General features: G+C 43.6%; 1 protein-coding gene across 1 annotated transcript; it reads left to right on the forward strand.

Moving 5' to 3' along the window:
* The first annotated feature begins 557 nt into the window (after positions 1-557).
* On the forward strand, positions 558-18,870 carry LOC120923025 (cell division cycle protein 23 homolog). Its single transcript, XM_040334887.1, has 7 exons — positions 558-768; positions 4,703-4,775; positions 6,207-6,344; positions 10,184-10,226; positions 15,756-15,861; positions 15,941-16,073; positions 18,644-18,870. The coding sequence occupies exons 1-7, from the start codon at positions 662-664 to the stop codon at positions 18,845-18,847; spliced, it is 804 nt and encodes a 267-aa protein (XP_040190821.1). The 5' UTR covers positions 558-661; the 3' UTR covers positions 18,848-18,870.
* Positions 18,871-18,884: the final 14 nt, after the last annotated feature.

Here is an 18,884-nt window from a genome sequence, read left to right on the forward strand (position 1 = left end):
CAGCAGAAAAATAGAGAACATGTTCTCCAAGTCCGTCAGAATTTCCGACTGAAAAAGTCTGATGGGGGATACACACGGTCAGAACATCCAATGAAAAGCTCCCATCTGACTTTTTCCATCGGAAATTCTGACTGTGTGTATGCGGCATAAGGGTTTTTAACCTTGTGAAAAAAGTGCATGTCATTATTTCTTGTCCCCCTTTTTAAAGTCCACACATTCCTATCTGCCAAAACACTATAGAGGAAATGCACTAGGAAAGAAGACAAAACCATGAAGTGATAACACAGTACAGCCCCAATATATCTGAGGTAAAGGAAGGAAACAAGTCATGAGAAACTATGAAGGCGGGAAATAACTTCCGTGTCCTTATACTAGCTGCTTGGTTCCCTGCCAAACCTCCGACCCGAAGCGCAACACAGAACATGGACCTGTGATTACTTCCACACTACACTCCACACAAGTTACTCGGCCAACCGCAGCGCCCAGTTATAATTCGCGCTCAGTCACGTGACGGCGCCCTCCGGGGCATCTCAACCTATCAGAGCTCTCCTAGGGCGGTTCTGCATCGAGACTGTGGCATGCACATTGGTACTGCGGAAGCAGTAAGCTGGCTCCTGATTGGAAGATGTCAAGCCACAATCGGTGACGCTGGTTAGGAAACATGGCGGCGACGAGTGCTCTGTTCTCCGATCTCCGGGAAATTAAGAAGCAGCTGCTGAGCGTGAGCTGGTTGTGCCGGGAGCGGGGCCTCCTACACAGCGTGAAATGGTGAGAGTGTGATATTATGTGTGTCAGCTCTATGGAGGAGTGCCTGGAAAAGCACACTGCACTTACACACAACACTTTGCAGCATTCAACACTCCCTGGCTCCACTGTTTTAAATAAATTAAAAAAACTCTTTTGTTTTTATGTTATTTAGTTTTATTTTCTTAGTTTATTTTCTTCCTGCAGCCTCCTGGAATGCCAGCATCACATATCCCAGGAGGAGGCATTACTCCCCCCTCCATTCATGTAAACAGAGGCAGTGCCAGGTCTCTATGTGCACATGGGTGAGATTGGGCCAGACAGTCAGCTCCCTATGGTGTAAGAAGGAAGATGGCGGCGTGGGATGGGAGATGTGGTAGGAGAGCGTTGTGAGGGAGAACAGGACAATGCTGGATCCGCTGATCCGAAATGTAAAGAGACTTTTATTGGGAGGATGGCGTTCTTTAACCACCTGAACTGCGAAAGGTTTTACCCCCTTAATGCTCACGCTTTTTGGTATTTAGTGATGCGCTACTTTAACTGGTAATTGCGTGGTCATGGAAGGCTGCACCCAAACTAACCCGTGCCACGGGTGATTTGTTGGGGGTGGTGGCTGGTGTTGGCGCTTCAATCATCATCACGCCATGGTTGATATGGTGTCAGGATGATTAAAGCGCATTATTTCTATTATTACATAAATAGCTCAACTCGCCATAATGCAGAATCAGTGGGAACCCTGAGCGTGTCACTTGCCACCGTCTGCTGCCACCCAGATGCAGCGTGTCTCCGTCTGCTGCCACCCAGATGAAGTGTGTCTCTGTCACCTGCCAGAGTATCACTTGCCAGTGTAGCCTGCCACCCGGATGCAGCTTGTCGGCTGCCACCCGGATGCAGCGTGACTCTGTCGGCTGCCACCCGGATGCAGCGTGACTCTGTCGGCTGCCACCCGGATGCAGCGTGTCTCCGTCGCTTGCCAGAGTATCACTTGCCAGTGTAGCCTGCCACCCGGATGCAGCGTGTCTTCGTCGCCTGCCAGCGTATCACTTGCCACTGTAGCAATGGTCACGCCATGGTTGATATGGTGTCAGGATGATTAAAGCACATTATTTCTATTATTACATAAATAGCTCAACTCACCATAATGCAGAATCAGTGGGAGCCCTGAGCGTGTCACTTGCCACGTCTGCTGCCACCCAGATGCAGCGTGTCTCCGTCTGCTGCCACCCAGATGCAGCGTGTCTCTGTCTGCTGCCAGAGTATCACTTGCCAGTGTAGCCTGCCACCCGGATGCAGCTTGTCACCTGCCACCCAGATGCAGCTTGTCATTACCTACCATCACATGTCACCAGATGCAGCTTCCCACTATACTGCCACCAGATGTAGAATGTCACTAGCCACCAAAAAATACCAGTAGCAGTTTGTTACTTTAATTAAAATGTAAAGGTAACTTGTAATGTGTGTGTGTGTGTGTGTGTGTACTTTTATTTTTTTCCCCCTAGCAGTGAAAGACTTATGGTTACACTGCTTCTGGCAGCCTCTCCCCAGCGGTGTTCAAGCAAGTAAACTTGCACATGCGCATTTGCTGGTCCTATCCCAGAGTGAGCGAGGGCAGGCGGTGAGAGATAATGTAATCTCTACCTGTGGCGGTAGCTCTGTCAAGGGCAGTCTTCGCAGCCCTGCTGATAGGACAGAGCAACAGGGTGGGCAGTGAGTTATCTCTCTTCTCGCCGCACCACTGAGGGCAGCCTTCAGGGCCCGGTTGCAGAGGCACCACCACTAACACCGGTTGGGGACCCCCAATTTACCTACACAGGGCTTTCTTCTGTCATTTGCTCAGCTGATTAGTGGGTTCTGGTCATAAAACATTTCCCGGGACCTGCTGATCGGCTTGTGCTATAGTGAATGACAGCACAGCCGGGGTGGCGGGCATTCGCCTCCTACCCGGAAATACTAAATAACATACATGTACATGATTTGGCACAGCAGGACTGCCCTGCTGCAGTATAAGTGCAGGGGGCAGTCCTGAAGAGCTTAAGTAGATGTTGGGTCCACACCTCAACCAATTTGGCTTTGTGAATAAGTATTTTGCAGCAAACTGAGGCCAGGTGTGTGCAGGATAGATGATCGCCCCTGGATGCGAATAGCATCCATAGTAAGCTGCTTTGCTAAAGGTTGCTATAGATTTTATTTATTTTTCTCCGATAAGCCCGTGGTTTGATTGGGGGGGGGGGGGGATTGTACTCTGACAGCAGGACTCTCTGCTGTCAGAACACACTGATAAGTGGCTGCAGCCGCTGATCGGCAAATTATCCTAGCATTCCCGATTGACTTCTGTCAAACAGGAAAAGCCATACATCAAAGTTTAGATTAATATATGGCCAGCTTATGTCTGTCAGACAGTGTACAGGGCAATGTTGATGTGCTAGATCTTATTTAAGGATGAGCTCCGGCGTGTTCGCATAGAACACATGCAGAGCCCACCAGGAAGTCGGCACCCGCGCTGCGCTAATCACAGCCAGGCAGACATTTCCCGATCTCTGCAGCCGAGCATCGGACAATGTCTCCCTGGCTGTGATTAGCGCAGCGCGGGTGCCGACATCCTGGCGGGCTCTGCACATGTTCTATGCGAACACGCCGGAGCTCATCCTTAATCTTATTGCATCACAAAATTTGGATGGGGCAAGATCAATTAAATCTGAGTGTTGATTAGTGATTGTTGATTGCTATACAAGGCCTTACTAAATATACATCTTGCTGATATTTATGTTTTATATTGAGGAAATAACGCAGAAAACTGTAGTTGCATTAAAGTATATAAACAAGGCAACATTTAGGTGACGCTCAGGTAGAGATGAAGTCCAACTAGACAGCTGTAAGTGCAGGCAAGGACAGGGAGCTCGTCTTGGCTCCAGGCTGCAGCAATGTCAAAGGAAAAGGTCCATAAGCCGCACATCATGCATGGAGTCAGATGAATGGCAGCCTCAGCCTGAACTCCAGCCAGGCCACACCCCCCAACATGTTTTCGCTCTGCCCCTAGAGCTTAATCATCATGTTGGGAGCGTGGCCTGGCTCTCACTCCATGCACATGGGTCTGCGTCGTTATGTGTGGCTTAAGGATTTTTCCTTTGACATTTCTATATAAAAAATGTGTTCATTAATTTTGAATGGCGTAAGGCAGGGCTAGAAAAATTGCACCCTGGCGCCTGGGTTTTTGTCAGCTGTTCGCATCTGCCTCCCTCTTGCCAACCACACTATAGCTGAAAGACATCCACAGCCTGGTTGTCCAGTTCGGATAGGGCATCCTAAACCCCGCCCCCCCAATGCTCTGTGATCTTGGATGATCACAGATCGAGGTAAAGGGTCAGTCACAGTGGCTCTTTAACATGTAATCGGCTGTATCCAATCACAGCTAATCCCATGTAAACAAAGGCAGCATTTATTTTCCTTTAGAGCTGTCAGTGTGAGGAAAGGAACGCGGATATCCAACTATTCTGCGACAGTGCTGCTTCATCACCACACATCCGTGAAGAAAAATAACTTGTTTGTAAAGTTTTAGAACAGAAATAAAGGTTTGTTTGGCAAAAAAAAAAAACCCCAGTGGTGATTAAATACCACCAGAATCAATTTCTATTTGTGTGAAAAAAAAATTATGAAAAATGTAATTTGGGTACAGTGTTGCATGACTGCGCAGTTGTCATTCAAAGTGTGACAGTGCTGAAAATTGTCCTGGGCAGGAAGGCAGGTGGTTAAAAAAAAAAACTTAATCAAGTACATTAAAGGTAACTTCATTTGTACTTGGTTGCAGCTTTTCCAGTGCTGTTATTTAATCCAAAACATCAGACCAGGCTAACCTGCAGAAGAATTTAAAATGACGATATCATATGATTTGTTTAAAAATGTTATTTTTCAGAAAAAAAAAAAAGTATCGCTTACAGGTTTTTTTTTTGGGCTTTTGCAGGGCGTCCGAACTTGCATTCTCATTGGAATCCATTCCTTTAAATGAGCTACCACCGACGCCTGCACTTACTGAGGTATGTTTTGAGTATGTACACTTCTTCATCTGATAATGTACCTACTTATTTTTGCTAAGAAAGGTCCTTTGTGGTACATTGGAAGCAGAAAACGCTTAGTACTTTTCCTGCCCACTTACTTTTAAGAAAGCGGATTGGGGAAGGTGTGCAAAGTAGGATACAAATTGACTAATAACCAACCCATGTATGTACTGTTTACATTCAGGGTACTTAACTTTTATATACTTTCTCTTTTTTAAAGCTGATTTCTGGGTTGTGCAAATATGAGACATGTATTATTGCTTGCATCATGGTGTGCTTTGTGTATTTACTTCAGATCGGTGCTGTAATCCAGTGTGAAACTTTATCTCTGTGTAGGAGCTTCCTATAATAATCCCTCTGTTGATCCCTCGCCTTGTTCAGAATGACTGGTCTTATATTCACCCCTCCAGTAGTTTTTACAGGCAGCCTATAGTGGGTGAATCCTGCATAGTAGAGGTGCACCGAAATTTTGGCTGCTGAAAATTATCGGACGAAAACTGTGTCTTTTTCATCCGGCCGAAAGGGAAAAACATCCGATACCGAAAGGAGGCAAGGTCTGCCCCGGGTGTCGCCCATTACAGGAGTGTCAACCTGGCGTGCCCGGTCCTCCACTCCCTCCACCTTCCCTGCCTCCTTCTCTCCTCGCTGCGATCTCCGTGTGTCACAGAGCTGAATCGCTTGGGCCGTAGTAAGAATGCCCTGTCTCCTGTGATAGGCAGCACACTGATCCAATGCCGAGACATTGAATTAGTGTGACTTGATCACAGGAGGCGGGACATTGTTACTGTGGCCCAGGCAATTCAAATCCCAGCTCACACTGAGATTGCCGCTCTTATCCAGGCACTGGCAGGCTGCATATGACGGGCACTGGTTTAGCTTCTGGGCACTGGTGAGGCTGCATATGATGGGCACTGGTGAGGCTGCATATGATGGGCACTGGAGAGGCTGCAGTGATCGCCTGTATCATGTCTGCAGTCTGACATCTGTACTATGTCTGCAGTCTCTAACCATCTCCTGTATCATGCCTGCTAGAGGTGCACCGAATAGAAATGTTGCTAATACTATTGGCAATGTGTTTAAGAGACTGCAGATGTGATACAAGTGATGCAAAAAAAAAACATCCTGGACTGCCACACTATGTGAAGGCGAGTTTATTGCGAAAATGACAAAAAATAAAATCCAAACAATGCAATGCACAATCATCCAAAACTTGTGTAAGCAAAGCCAAAGCCAAAAGTGGACATACAGGGACAAAAAATAGCTAACGCGTTTCACATCATGGTTAGATGCTTACTCGTAGTAAGCATCTAATCTCTCTAGATGCTTAAAAAATGACTCCATTTTTTGTCCCCTGCTTGCTAAATTTGATGTACTCCGCAGTCCAAATAACAAATGTTTTATCTTTGCCAGGAAGATGCCCAGGATCTGGATGCTTATACATTGGCCAAGTCTTATTTTGACTTAAAAGAGTATGATAGAGCTGCTTATTTCCTTCGAGGGTGCAAGAGTCAGAAAGCTTACTTCCTGTACATGTATTCAAGGTATTTGGTAAGAACATGGTCTATTTTTGTTTGTAGCGTTATAAGGCCAATCCGTCCAAACTATTTAGTTATAGGTGAATCCCTATCTTCATGTGTCTTTTATATTCCAACAGTTTTTTTTTTTTTACATTACTTTATTAAGTTTAGCAAAGAGTGTTGCAACACAAAACCTCTTTGGCTTACCCTGCCCATTTCGTGCAAAGGTGTAAACCCAACTTAAAACTACAACAGTAGATTCAAACAGTGGCCACACAGATTGACAAGACCTGCTCAGGAGCAAGTAAGGACACTCACAGGAAAAATTAATGTCTCTTGAAATCTAGGAGGGAGCCAAGCACCATACATGACAGACATAATCAAAGTGTAGAACTAAGGTGTCCTAAGCCATCAGAAAAGCTAGAAAAAAGTTGGTAACCCCTATAGTAGTCAAGTATTAGAGGATGTGACGAGACCCTTTGCTCGCTCGATTCTGCTCTCCCGACACTCCTCTGCTACTATTGAGTCAGCTTGCAGATTGCAACGTCTGATGGTCCAGTCATCCAAGGTTCCGGGATCCGAATTACAGCTATGTGCCATTCGGACCCATTAAGAACACACACACCAGGCAGGCTGTATGTAAGTTCAAACAGGACTCTCTTTAATGGCCGCATTCTGCTGGTTATATACAGTTTACAAGCTTATCATCAATCAAAGAACAATTAAATCTCCACCCCCTTTTCACATACTGGGACTTCCATGCAGATTATCGGTAGACACTCTGGTGCCGACCCTGACAAGACATTTCTTTAGATAATGACATTAGTGAAGTTAATTACTAATTGTAACAGAATACAGAATAACAACAAAGCAATCAGAATAATTAACCTGAGCCCATTATCTAATCATTTAGCCTGAGGAGGTGAATAGGTGTCTCGTCTGCAATTCCCCACGATACATTACACATCTCTTAAGGTCTTCTTCACACACACAATAGATCAATTAACCTTCAGAATAGAGAGCTGGCTGGTGGTGGGACATTAGCATTTCAACAGTCTGTTATGCAGAGGAATGAGTCACTCTGGCCCATATGAAATCACCTGTAATATGTCCCATCTCATGTAATACATGAATTATGATTTATTAGCAACCCTCTCCTGTGTAACAGATGTCAAGTAGAAACACTTTAGCATCCCAAGGTCAATGACAGAGGAATCAAGCCATATATCCAACATTTTGTGGCATTTCTTAGGACAACCTCAGGAGAGATGCCTTTGTACAGGGAAATCGCCATATTCGCTAGAGATTTCCTGTTTTACATGTATTTTAACATACTAGCATACATTCCTAAATCTTTCTTCATCCCCTGTTCGTCACCGCACATCAGCATTTGAGCTGAAAGAGAGAGGGGCAGAATCTGTAGGTAATTGGACTCCTACATGCAGAGTTGCTGACTTGGTGCTTGTGTATGCTTCTTTCTTGTCTAGTCAGCAGGCTGACTAAACTAAAAAGTGACACCGCTGTATTTCTTAATCTTAACACCTGACTTGGTGTAGCCCTCCTGGCTGTGCTGTTTGGCAGATGTGGCTGGACAGAATTACAAATCCTTTGACATGTAAGGCTCTCACATGTGTGTTTTAGCTGTTTGCCTTTAAGAGACAGACTGGGATAGATTTACTAAAACACTTGCACTCAGAATCTGGTGCAGCTGCGCATGGTAGCCAATTGGCTTCTAGCTTCAGTTTGTTCAATTAAGCTTTGGCAATAAAACCTGGAAGCTGATTGGTTTCTATGCAGCGTTACACCAGATTTTGCACTCTCCAGTTTTAATAAATAACCTCCACACCGTCAGACACTGTATAGATAGATCTAAACAAAGTTAAAACGCTGCACGTGATTATCGGCATTTTTTTTTTTTTTTTTTTTTAAGTTTAAGAGGTACATAGATGCCATTGTCCTAAAATAAATTTTTGATGCATTGGATTTTTTTTTTCCCTTTCTTTAACTACTTGCCGACCGCCCACCGTCGTTATACGTCCTCACTTTAGAGATGAATATCTCGGTAACGGCAGCAGCTGCTGCCACAATCGAGATATTCATCTCTACTGTGGGCGGCCGTGTTAACGATAATGGCGGTCTCCGCGGCGGATTCGCCGCGAGATCGCCGTTATCGGTGGCGGGAGAGGGGCCCCCCCTCCCGCGCCCTCCGCCGCTTACCGTAGTCGTCGGTAGCGGCGGAGGAGATCGCGACCATCCGGCAGCTGAGTGGGGACGAGACTGAAGGAAAAATCTCCTTCGCCCGTCCCCATAGCTCCGCTGGGCGGAAGTGACGTCAAAACGTCAGTCCCGCCCAGCGTCTTAAACATTTTTTTTTTTTTTTTTTTTTGCATTTAAGCCCAAATATGAGATCTGAGGTCTTTTTGACCCCAGATCTCATATTTAAGAGGACCTGTCATGCTTTTTTCTATTACAAGGGATGTTTACATTCCTTGTAATAGGAATAAAAGTGATCATTTTTTTTTTTTTTTTTTTTCAGTGTTAAAAATTCTAAAATAAATAAAAATAAATGCGAAAAGCAAAAAAATTTTTTTTTAAAGCGCCCCGACGAGCTCGCGCGTAGAAGCGAACGTATACGCGAGTAGCGCCGACATATGAAAACGGTATTCAAACCACACAAGTGAGGTATCGCCGCGATCGTTGGAGCGAGAGCATTAATTTTAGCCTCAGGCCTACTCTGTAACTCAAAAAATGCAACCTGTAGAATTTTTTAAACGTCGCCTATCAAGATTTTTAAGGGTAAAAGTTTGACACCATGCCACGAGCGGGCGCAATTTTTAAGCGTGACATGTTGGGTATCATTTTACTCGGCGTAACATTAACATTAAAATTGGGCCAAATTTATTGTTGTCTTATTTTTTAATTTAAAAAAGTGAATTTTTTCCAAAAAAAGTGCGCTTGTAAGACCGCTGCGCAAATACGGTGTGACAAAAAGTATTGCAATGACTGCCATTTTATTCTGTAGGGTGTTAGAAAAAAAAATATATAATGTTTGGGTGTTTTAAGTAATTTTCTAGCAAAAAAAAATGGTTTTGTCTCGTAAACACCGACTCTGAAAAACAGGCCCGGGGCTAAAGTGGTTAAGGACATAAAAACACAAATGCACTGGTGCCAATTTTAATGAATGGTACTGCTGAAGTGGATGAGGATAGGTGAACGTGGTCCTTCTGAAACCACCCGGTTTCATGCAGCTTGAACAGATTTTTTAGTGTAGTCGCTTTCTGATTTATTTGAGGTTTTATTGAACACCACAAGCAACATGTCTTGGGTGTGCAATTGTGTTTGGCAGTTAAACAAAGTGCAGTACCAAGCATCTTAATAGTAACATGTCTTGGTGAAATGCATTGCAGTGTATGTGGAATTTGTTTTCCAAGGAACAGTGGTTATTAAAATGGGTGCTGGGAGTATAGCAAAAGCAAGTGGGGATTTGGAATACTGCTGTCCAAACTCTTTTTTGAAGATCCAAGCTGTGCTGAAGAATGTTCATTATCAAACACAGCAGGGTTAGATGTTGGTGTCCCCGTTGCACTCAGACAGTGTCACTTCAGGACAATAGGGCCGAAGGAAGTAATCACAAAGGGCAAGTTTGCAGAATACTAAAAATATTTTGAGTAAATGAAGTGGAGATCATCGAGACAAGTAAGTATTTATTGCTTCTATGCAGGGAGTTGATGGTTTTATTTTAAATAGAGACAGTCGTTTTAAATGTACATTTTTAATGTTTTCAGTTTTAGCAAACACATGAATTTATATCTGGCTACCTTGTAAATAACTACAGCAGCTAATTATGATTACCATTGTTGTTTCCTCTAGTCTGGAGAGAAGAAAAAAGATGATGAAACTGTAGATAGTTTGGGTAAGCATTTTGTTATACAATTTGTTAGTGGCAGTGCTTTATGGCATGTATTTTAGTTGTTTTTCTAAAGTGGTGTGTGAATGTAGGACATGTGTTTTTTTTTACTTTACTTTTTTTTACTTTACACATCTTGCTGTATTACAGTGGTTCCCAATCTTTTGCATACCCCACACCCCTAGCACATGCTTCAATAATTTTCTAATTTGTGAACCACATACAATATTGCCGGTGATCAAATCTTAATGTTTCCAGCGGCAAAATATCCATCAAATTTAATGAATTTAACAATTTTCTATCTATGAATTTGAGTGAAAAAATATACACGTTGCCTTTTTATAATGGTTTTAAAAGCAATACTCTGACAATCAGTTGCAGGTTTTACTTATATGTTAAGTTTATTTTTCTTTCCTTTTTGATTAAATATACACTGGAGTGTATTTAGTAAAGGCAAATGAGCTGCACTTTGAAAGTGCAGTTGCATTAATTTTTGCCAGAGCATAGTAAATGTGGTGAAGCGTTGCTTTGTAAAAAAAAATACCCAATGGGGTGCAAGAAAATAAAACAGCATTTTTGTTTGCATCCGATTTGACTGATGGAAATCAGCAGGGCTTTACTACATTCACTAAGCTCTGTGAAAAATTAGTGCAACTGCACTTGGAAAGTGCACAGTCAATTTGCCTTTAGTAAATCCACCCCACTGAGATTACTATTTATGCAACACAACAACCCACTAGCACTGCGAAAGGCCAACTGGGGTTGATTTACTAAAACTGGAGAGTACTAAGTCTGGTGCAGCTGTGCATGGTTGCCAATCGGTGTCTAACTTCAGCTTGTTCAATTAAACTAGGGGGGAATAAAAACCTGGAAGCTGATTAAACAGAGCTACATAATTTTTTGCTTACTCCAGTTTCGCTGAAGAATGTCCATCTTTAAGGCTGGGTTCACACTACTACACTACTTTCATCCTACTTTGCTCTGCTACATTGGTCCTACATTTATCCTACATTGGTCCTACATCCATCCTACTTTCATGAACAGGATTCTACTTTGGTCTGACTTCAATGATATTCAATGGGCCTGAAGTAGGATCAATGTAGGACCAAAAGTAGTACAGGGAGCATTTTCAAAGTCGGACCGACTTGTGTAGGACGCTACAAGACGCTCTCATAGGGAAACATTGAACACAGAGCAAAGTAGGATGAAAGTAGTGTAGTAGTGTGAACCCAGCCTAAGGCTGGGTTCACACTGGTGTGACAAACGCTCCGACATTGGGAGCTCATGTCGCATGACATGTGAAAATCAATGTTTCCCTATGGGAGCCATCTTAACTGGTCCGACACATGTCTGTCCCACTTTGAAAATGCTCCCTGCACTACTTTGTTCCGACTTTGATCCTACTTCAGTGTATATTGTGGTATCTCGCGCCAAAAAATATAGGAAGAATATATATAATGTGAAGCTGCTACCCAAAATAATCAAGTGATTATAACAGTGAAATTTGGATGGGTGGGTGCGCTAACAATTAGTAATAATAAATACTTAAATCAAAATACTAAGTAAATATATAATACTGTAACACCTAATGATACTAGATGATCTAGTAGAAAAGTCCTTGAATAAAGTGTAGTTTGCCAGTGGCAAATGTGAAAAAAGTCCAATTCAACCAAGAATAGAGAAATTCTCATAAACAGTCCTTGATATTTGAAGAAAGTTGTGTGCTGTCAATCAAATGTGGATCCACCTTCACCATAATACTGACATACACCCGAAGTGAATAAATAGGATGGCTCCTTACCAGAAAGAAATGCCCCCTATTTTGATACCAAAAAGGAGGACATTAATCGCTTTTACAGGATCACCTGTAAGATCAGATATGTCCTGGCAATGATGGTTGGTTGCAATCAATGGTATCCCGATTGGTGCATGCAAAACAGAATAATGCCAAACATAGTGTAACTTTGTTTAATAAGAATAAAAATATAAATACAGAGGGAGCCAAGTGGCCGCTTACTATTAGTGGTGCCTCAAACCCGGCACTGAGGCTCAGTAGCGTTGAATCGAATATGAAATCCGAGGCGCTGTATGCTGTACTTGTGTTGAAGCGTATTGAAGCGTGCGTTCCACCTCAGCGATAGTAGGAACCAGCGGTACAGGAAGTGACAGGTGCGTTTGCGTGGTTAGGTACCGCCCCGACGTACGTTTCGTAATGAACGTCCTCAGGAGGCGTACCCAACCACGCTAGTTTGATATATTTATATGTCCGTCAATTGATGTGGGCGGGGAATAGCATCTAACAGCCTCAGTAGCGGATTCGATGCTAGGGGGATATATCAGACGGCGATACCGTCACGCCCCTTGCAATGTAAGAGGTTCATACAATTACAATGTGATTCTTACATGAAATGTCTTTACAATCATGATACTAAAAAGGTAAAAGAATACTTTTGGAATGGGACATATGTTTAAACCAGAGAGCCTAAATAGCACATAATAAACATACTGACAGACAGAAATTTAAAATCTCCTACTTCAGCCCATTGAATATCATTGAAGTCGGAACGCTGTCTTGCATTCTCCGACTTTGCAATGCGACGTGTGCTCTGCTGAGCTTGAGGGGGAACACCACGCAAATTTTTAAATAAAAAAAGCCATGGGTATACCAAGAGCATACCAAGCCCTTCGATCTGGTATGGATTTTAAGGGGAACCCCTATGCCGAAAAAACGGCGTGGGGGGTCCCCCCAAAATCCATACCAGACCCTTATACAAGCACGCAGCCGGACAGGAAAGTGGGTGGGAACAAGCGAAAAAAAACACACTAGGTTTTAAAAGTAATTTATTAGGCAACTTCGGGGGTGGTCTTCCGACTTCGGGGGTCATCTTTTCCGACTTCTCTGGCCTCTTCTCCTGCTCTCCGGTGCTTTCTGCCAGGCTCTTTTTCTAATGGTGCTCCGGTCTTCTCCGTCGTCGTCTTCCCTCTTCTTCCGATGTTGACTCAACGCTCTCTCCCGCTGTAATGCTGTCTTCTTTTCCGACTTATCTGCTCTCTCCGGCCTCTTCTCGCACGCTCCGTTGCCTTCTGCCTGGCTCTTTTTCTAACGGTGGCCCGGTGTTCTCTGTCGTCTTCTTCCCTTCTTCCGATGTTGACTCTACGCCCTCTCCCACTGTAATGCCGTGTACGCGGTGCACAACGGCTTATATAGGCATGGGGCGTGGTCACCGGGTGATGTCACCCAGTAACCCCGCCCCTTGTGACAGCAGTCCCGGGGCACGATAGGACTGTGATGTCATAAGGGGTGTGGCCACCCAGTTACCACGCCCCGTGCCTATACAAGTCGTTGCGGGCACACGGCATTACATCGGGAGAGAGCGTCGTGTCAACATCAGAAGAAAAGAGGGAGGAAGATGACGGAGAAGACCGGGCCACCGCTAGCAAAAGAGCTGGCAGAAGATAGCAGGTGAGCCCGGCAGAAGGCACTGGAGAGCGGAAGAAGAGGCCAAAGAGACCCCCAAAGTCAGTAGAAGACCACCCTGAATGGGTAGGGGTACGATGTACTCCATACTCCTTCACATAGGGTGCAAGGCTAGGATCTGGGGGCTCCCAGATTCCGATAAGCCTCCTGCCCGCAGACCCCGACAACCATCGGCCAGGGTTGTCGTGAAGAGGCCCTTGTTCTAATCAACATGGGGACAAGGTGCTTTGGGGTGGGGGGGCCGCAGGGCGCCCCCTTGCCCCAAAGCACCCACCCCCCATGTTGAGGGCATGCGGCTTGGTACGGTTCGGGGGGCTCGCTCGTCCCCACCCCCTTTCCTGGCTGGCCTGCGTGCTCGGATAAGGGTCTGGTATGGATTTTTCAGCGTAGGGGATTCACCTTAAAATCCATACCAGACCAAAGGGCCTGGTATGCTCTTGGAGGGGGAACTCATGCCAGTTTTTTTTATCTTATTTGGCGTGGAGTTCCCACTCAAGATTCACACAGTATTTGGTATTGGCGTGGATCCAAGTCGGATCCCTGTTCATTGAAAGTCGGACGTATGTCGGCTACAAGTCGCAGGGAAAAGTTGGATCCAAAGTAGGATGGCTGTCGTGTCGCACCAGTGTGAACCCAGCCTAAAGCCTGTAGTTCAATTAACGCTGTGAAATGATCAGCATGTTGGTGATTACATAAAAAAAAAAAATGCACCAATGTGATGGTTCTCCTATCACATCCCAGCACCACATGATTTTTTTACACTGCAGTGTCATCTTTTAAAGGGGAACTATAAAGGCTCTTTTTATGTCTTTAAACTGATGTGTCATTCTTTTTATGTCCAGTCTATCTATATCTATATTCAGCATATATACCATGAGAAAGTTACTGTGTGTGTACCTAATGTGTAAGGATTGTGCCATTGCATTGAATGTTGTTAGAATCATTGAAGACATTTGAGCTTCACATGCATGAATTGCTTATTCATCCATGGATTTTAAGTGTTTTTGTGTGTAGCCAAAACTTAATTTCTAGTATTGGATAGAGTAGCAAATGGTTAAATTCCCCCGTCACTTTATTTTTGTGTCTTCTTGCTGTGCTTTCTCTTCACTTCCTGTCCCAGAGATGAAACTGGAGAGTGGAAACCTCTCCAAAATAAGGAAGATTACCTCTTAGGGCTGCCTATACACTATAGAGTGCAGATGGACTTCATCAACAGCGGCTGCGTCTAATTAGATGTAGCCACTGTTCAGCCTACATTTTTCTGCCTGGCTTCTTTGAGACATGTTATATGGGAGGCAGCCAATGTAATCATGATGTGCTGATAATGTGCTGTGCATTTGATTGGTGTGAGGAGAGCGTGTATTGCAAACTTCTGAGGAAGTATAGTTGGCCATAGACAGTTTGAATCTCGGCTGTTGTTTCAGCTGAGATTCAAACCATGTGTGGGCAGGCTGAATGTACCCAAGTTGATCAATTTAGGTACAATCAGCATATTGGATTTTACACACGATTGCTGCTAGTGGATGACAAGTGTGCACTTGTGCTCTCCTGTAACCCAGATATAATTCTCCTGCCCCCTGCACAGCCTGTCACTCCAGGGGCTGTTTAGTAAGCAGTGACTAATACTCGCCACTCCCTGGTCAGAATGGATCAAGAAATGAGTGATCAGCGGTCATATTTTTGGGGACAGCTGCAGCATCAGACCAATGCTGCAGCAGGGAGATAAGTATGTATGTTTGTTTTGAAGTGCACACTTCTCCCTTTTAATAAAATGCACAAATATAAGCAATTAGGCAATTTCAAAAGGTTAGAAAAGTTGCATTACTTTTAATTTGGCATTAGTTTGCTTACTTTTGCCACCAAATTGAGTCTACTAATTTTCCAATGGGGACATCCGTTCTGACAAGTTTTTGATTAAAAAAAAAAAAAAAATCATCTAAAAAGATCTTTCCACTCCCTTCTTGTGTCACCAGGAGAAAAGTGAATGGATTTTTTTTTTTTTTTTTCGATGGGGTACAAAGCAACAAAACTGACGGAATATAACCATCTGTTTCCAGGTCCTCTGGAGAAAGGCCAGGTGAAGAATGAGGCTCTTCGTGAACTTCGAGTAGAGCTTAGTAAGAAGCACAAAGCCAGGGAACTGGATGGATTTGGACTTTATCTGTAAGTCTCAAGACAACCTATGTTCTTTCCTGTAGCCATGATTCTTCTTCAAGATATCATAGTTGTTTTCTGTGTGTAGATATGGGGTCGTTTTGCGGAAACTGGACCTGGTCAAAGAAGCTTTGGATGTGTTTGTGGAAGCGACACACGTCTTGCCATTGCACTGGGGAACATGGCTAGAGCTTTGCAACCTAATTACAGACAAAGAAATGGTAAAAAATATTACTCGGAGCGCATGAAAGTCAGTTGTGTTTTGAATGCTTGTGATTGAAGAGGAACTGTAATGGTTGTGGGTCAATCTTATTGTTTTATTTTATTTTTTTTCTAATACATTTTATCTGTTTATTACATTAAGTATACATTTTTGTTTAACAAGTAAACCTTTTTAACTCTGAGAAAAGGTCAAATCCTCCTGTGCATGGGACTGCCCAAGCACTGCAAGGGTTAAATGCTTGTTTTTCTAGGGCAGGCATATCCAAAGTCCGGCCTGCGGGCCAATTGTGTTCCGGTTTTGACAGTATATCTTTTGTGGCCCCCGATGATCTCCCGGGGGCCACAAAAGATGTATATGCCTTGGGACAGGGAGGAGGTGGATGAGCGCCGCCGCCGTACACACACACAGGAGAATTTCCTGTTTACGGGCGGCCTCTGTAATAGGAAGTCCTGCGCTGCCATTGGACGACTGTTTTGCCCATCAAGAGGCTGGACTTTCTATTAGACGCCGCTATGTAAACAGGAGATTCTCCTGTAATTAATCTTTGGCGCTCGTGAGTGAATTCCTGGCAAATGGTGCTGCATGCCTGGCAATGGTGAGGCTACATTCATGGCAATGGTGGGTCTGCAGAAGGGCACTTGTGAGGCTGCAGATGGGCACTGACCCTTATTTTGCTTCACAGTTCTTTTATTATTATTTTTTTTTTTTTCGCTCTTAAAGTGAAGGCGTGTTCTACGCCAATAAATACGGTATATCCAAATAATACGCCCAAGCTCATCTCTTTACTCACAGCCACAAAGGCAGGAGAATTCTTGTTCTTGGGTGGTGTATTAGTTGCTCGGACGAACACACTTGGACCAAAGTTTAATGGTTCAAAGAATGTCAGACAAAATGGTCGGCCCTCAAGCATGTTCACTTCATCAAATCTGGCCCTCTTTGAAAAAAGTTTGGACACCCCTGGTCTAGGGTCCTGTTTTAATACAATACTTACAAGGCGAACCCCTGTCATGGTAGTACAGGGGAAAGGGTCAGTGGGCTAGCCAGCCATCTGCCCCATATTTTGTGGAACGCTTTAGTCCTCTTACAGATGTCAAAAGTAAGTTTATATAGAGGCAGGGAATAATTGACAAGTTTCAGCCACATATTCCGCGTTGGGGGTCTCTGACCCTTTCTACATCAGCAGGATGGACTTCCTCACTTAGAAAGCGGAAAATATTTTTTATTTAATCCTCCACTCCCGCATGCTTCCTCCAGGATGCTATATAAGGCATTTGGATGCACTCTAATATCGAGTACACTGCAGAGCCCATAGCCCCTCCTTAGACAAGGGGATGCTGAACAACAGTCCACTGCCTGAAATTAGGGGAGTGATGAATGGGTATGTAAAAGTGCTTTTCGCGGTCCCCCAAACATAAACAAGCAGCAGTTAACCCCTGCAGTGGCAGTTCCACTGTAAGGGAGGATGCTTTCTTTATTATGGCAACTTAAAGGGTATCTAAAGGGACAACTATTGCATGCCTTCAGGCTCATTCTGCCTGATTGGAACATTGGACTGAGCCATCCATAAAGTGAATCATCCCTGATTCACTTGTATGTGATGTTTTACACATTGATCTACTTAAACGGACGTTTTTCTTTCTACAACAAAGGAATATAGTGGAAACCATAAAGTGCCCAAAGCTCTACCTGTTGGCTAAAGAGAAGAATACTCGATATATGCATGCACTATATTGCCAAAAGTTTGTATACAACTGACCATCGCACCTATTTGGGTTTGTTGGCCATCCCATTCCAAAACCATGGGTATCAATATGCAGGTTCACACCCCAAACCCCTTTGTGTCTTTAACAGCTTTTTATTCTTGAAGATTTTTTTTTATCTTTTTATATTGGAGTGTGACAAGTAACCTATTAGTGGAAACACATAAATTTGAAAGGTGGTCCAAATACTTTTGGCAATATAGTGTCAGAAAATATTGGTCAAGTGTCCACAGACTTTAAGTCATAGTGTATATTCTCATATATAATATTAAAGCCTAGATGCGCACACACAGACAGTTGCCTGATTGTGTCTGGAATAAATGCTCCTAAGTAATAATCATTTTGAAAATAAGTAATTCTGTTATACTTGTTATGTTTATATCCTTTTTTTTTTTTTTTTTTTTTACCAGACGTATGAAAAGGGTATATTCTGGGCCAGTTCACCCCAGATGCAGTTCGGTTTTTTTTTCTGCACCAATACAGTCCAGCTCCGGTCAGTTTCTGCATGGTGTGAACTAGTGCCATTGGAATACATGGAAAACACTGTGCATGCCTTTTTAGTGCAGAAAAAATGCGCACAGAACTGCATCTGGTGTGAACTGGCCCTTAAACAAACCTCTGCTTTACCAATGCTGGAAAGTTGTTCTTAAATGCCCCCTTTTCCTAGCAGCACATATTCACCTTTCCATTGCTCCTACGCTTCCTTCAAGAAAAATAGGTAAAATGGTTAGACAGCTAGTGATCAGAATACAATCTGTAGGTAATAGGACTGGCATTCCTTACTGAGCTTTGTTCTTTACTTCTGCAGCTGAAGTTTCTTTCTCTGCCCGATTGTTGGATAAAGGAGTTTTTCCTGGCACACATATACACCGAGCAGCAGCTGATTGAGGAGGCCCTACAAAAATATCAAAGCCTTATTGATGCTGGCTTCTCTAAGAGCACTTATATTATTTCCCAGATCGCTGTTGCATACCATAACATTAGAGGTAAGGCCAGATTTTGGCAGATGTAACGGTTAAAATAATGTTTACGTTCATAATGAATGTTTT

Source organism: Rana temporaria, unplaced genomic scaffold, assembly GCF_905171775.1.
Source record: "Rana temporaria unplaced genomic scaffold, aRanTem1.1, whole genome shotgun sequence".
NCBI classification, from domain to species: Eukaryota; Metazoa; Chordata; class Amphibia; order Anura; family Ranidae; genus Rana; species Rana temporaria.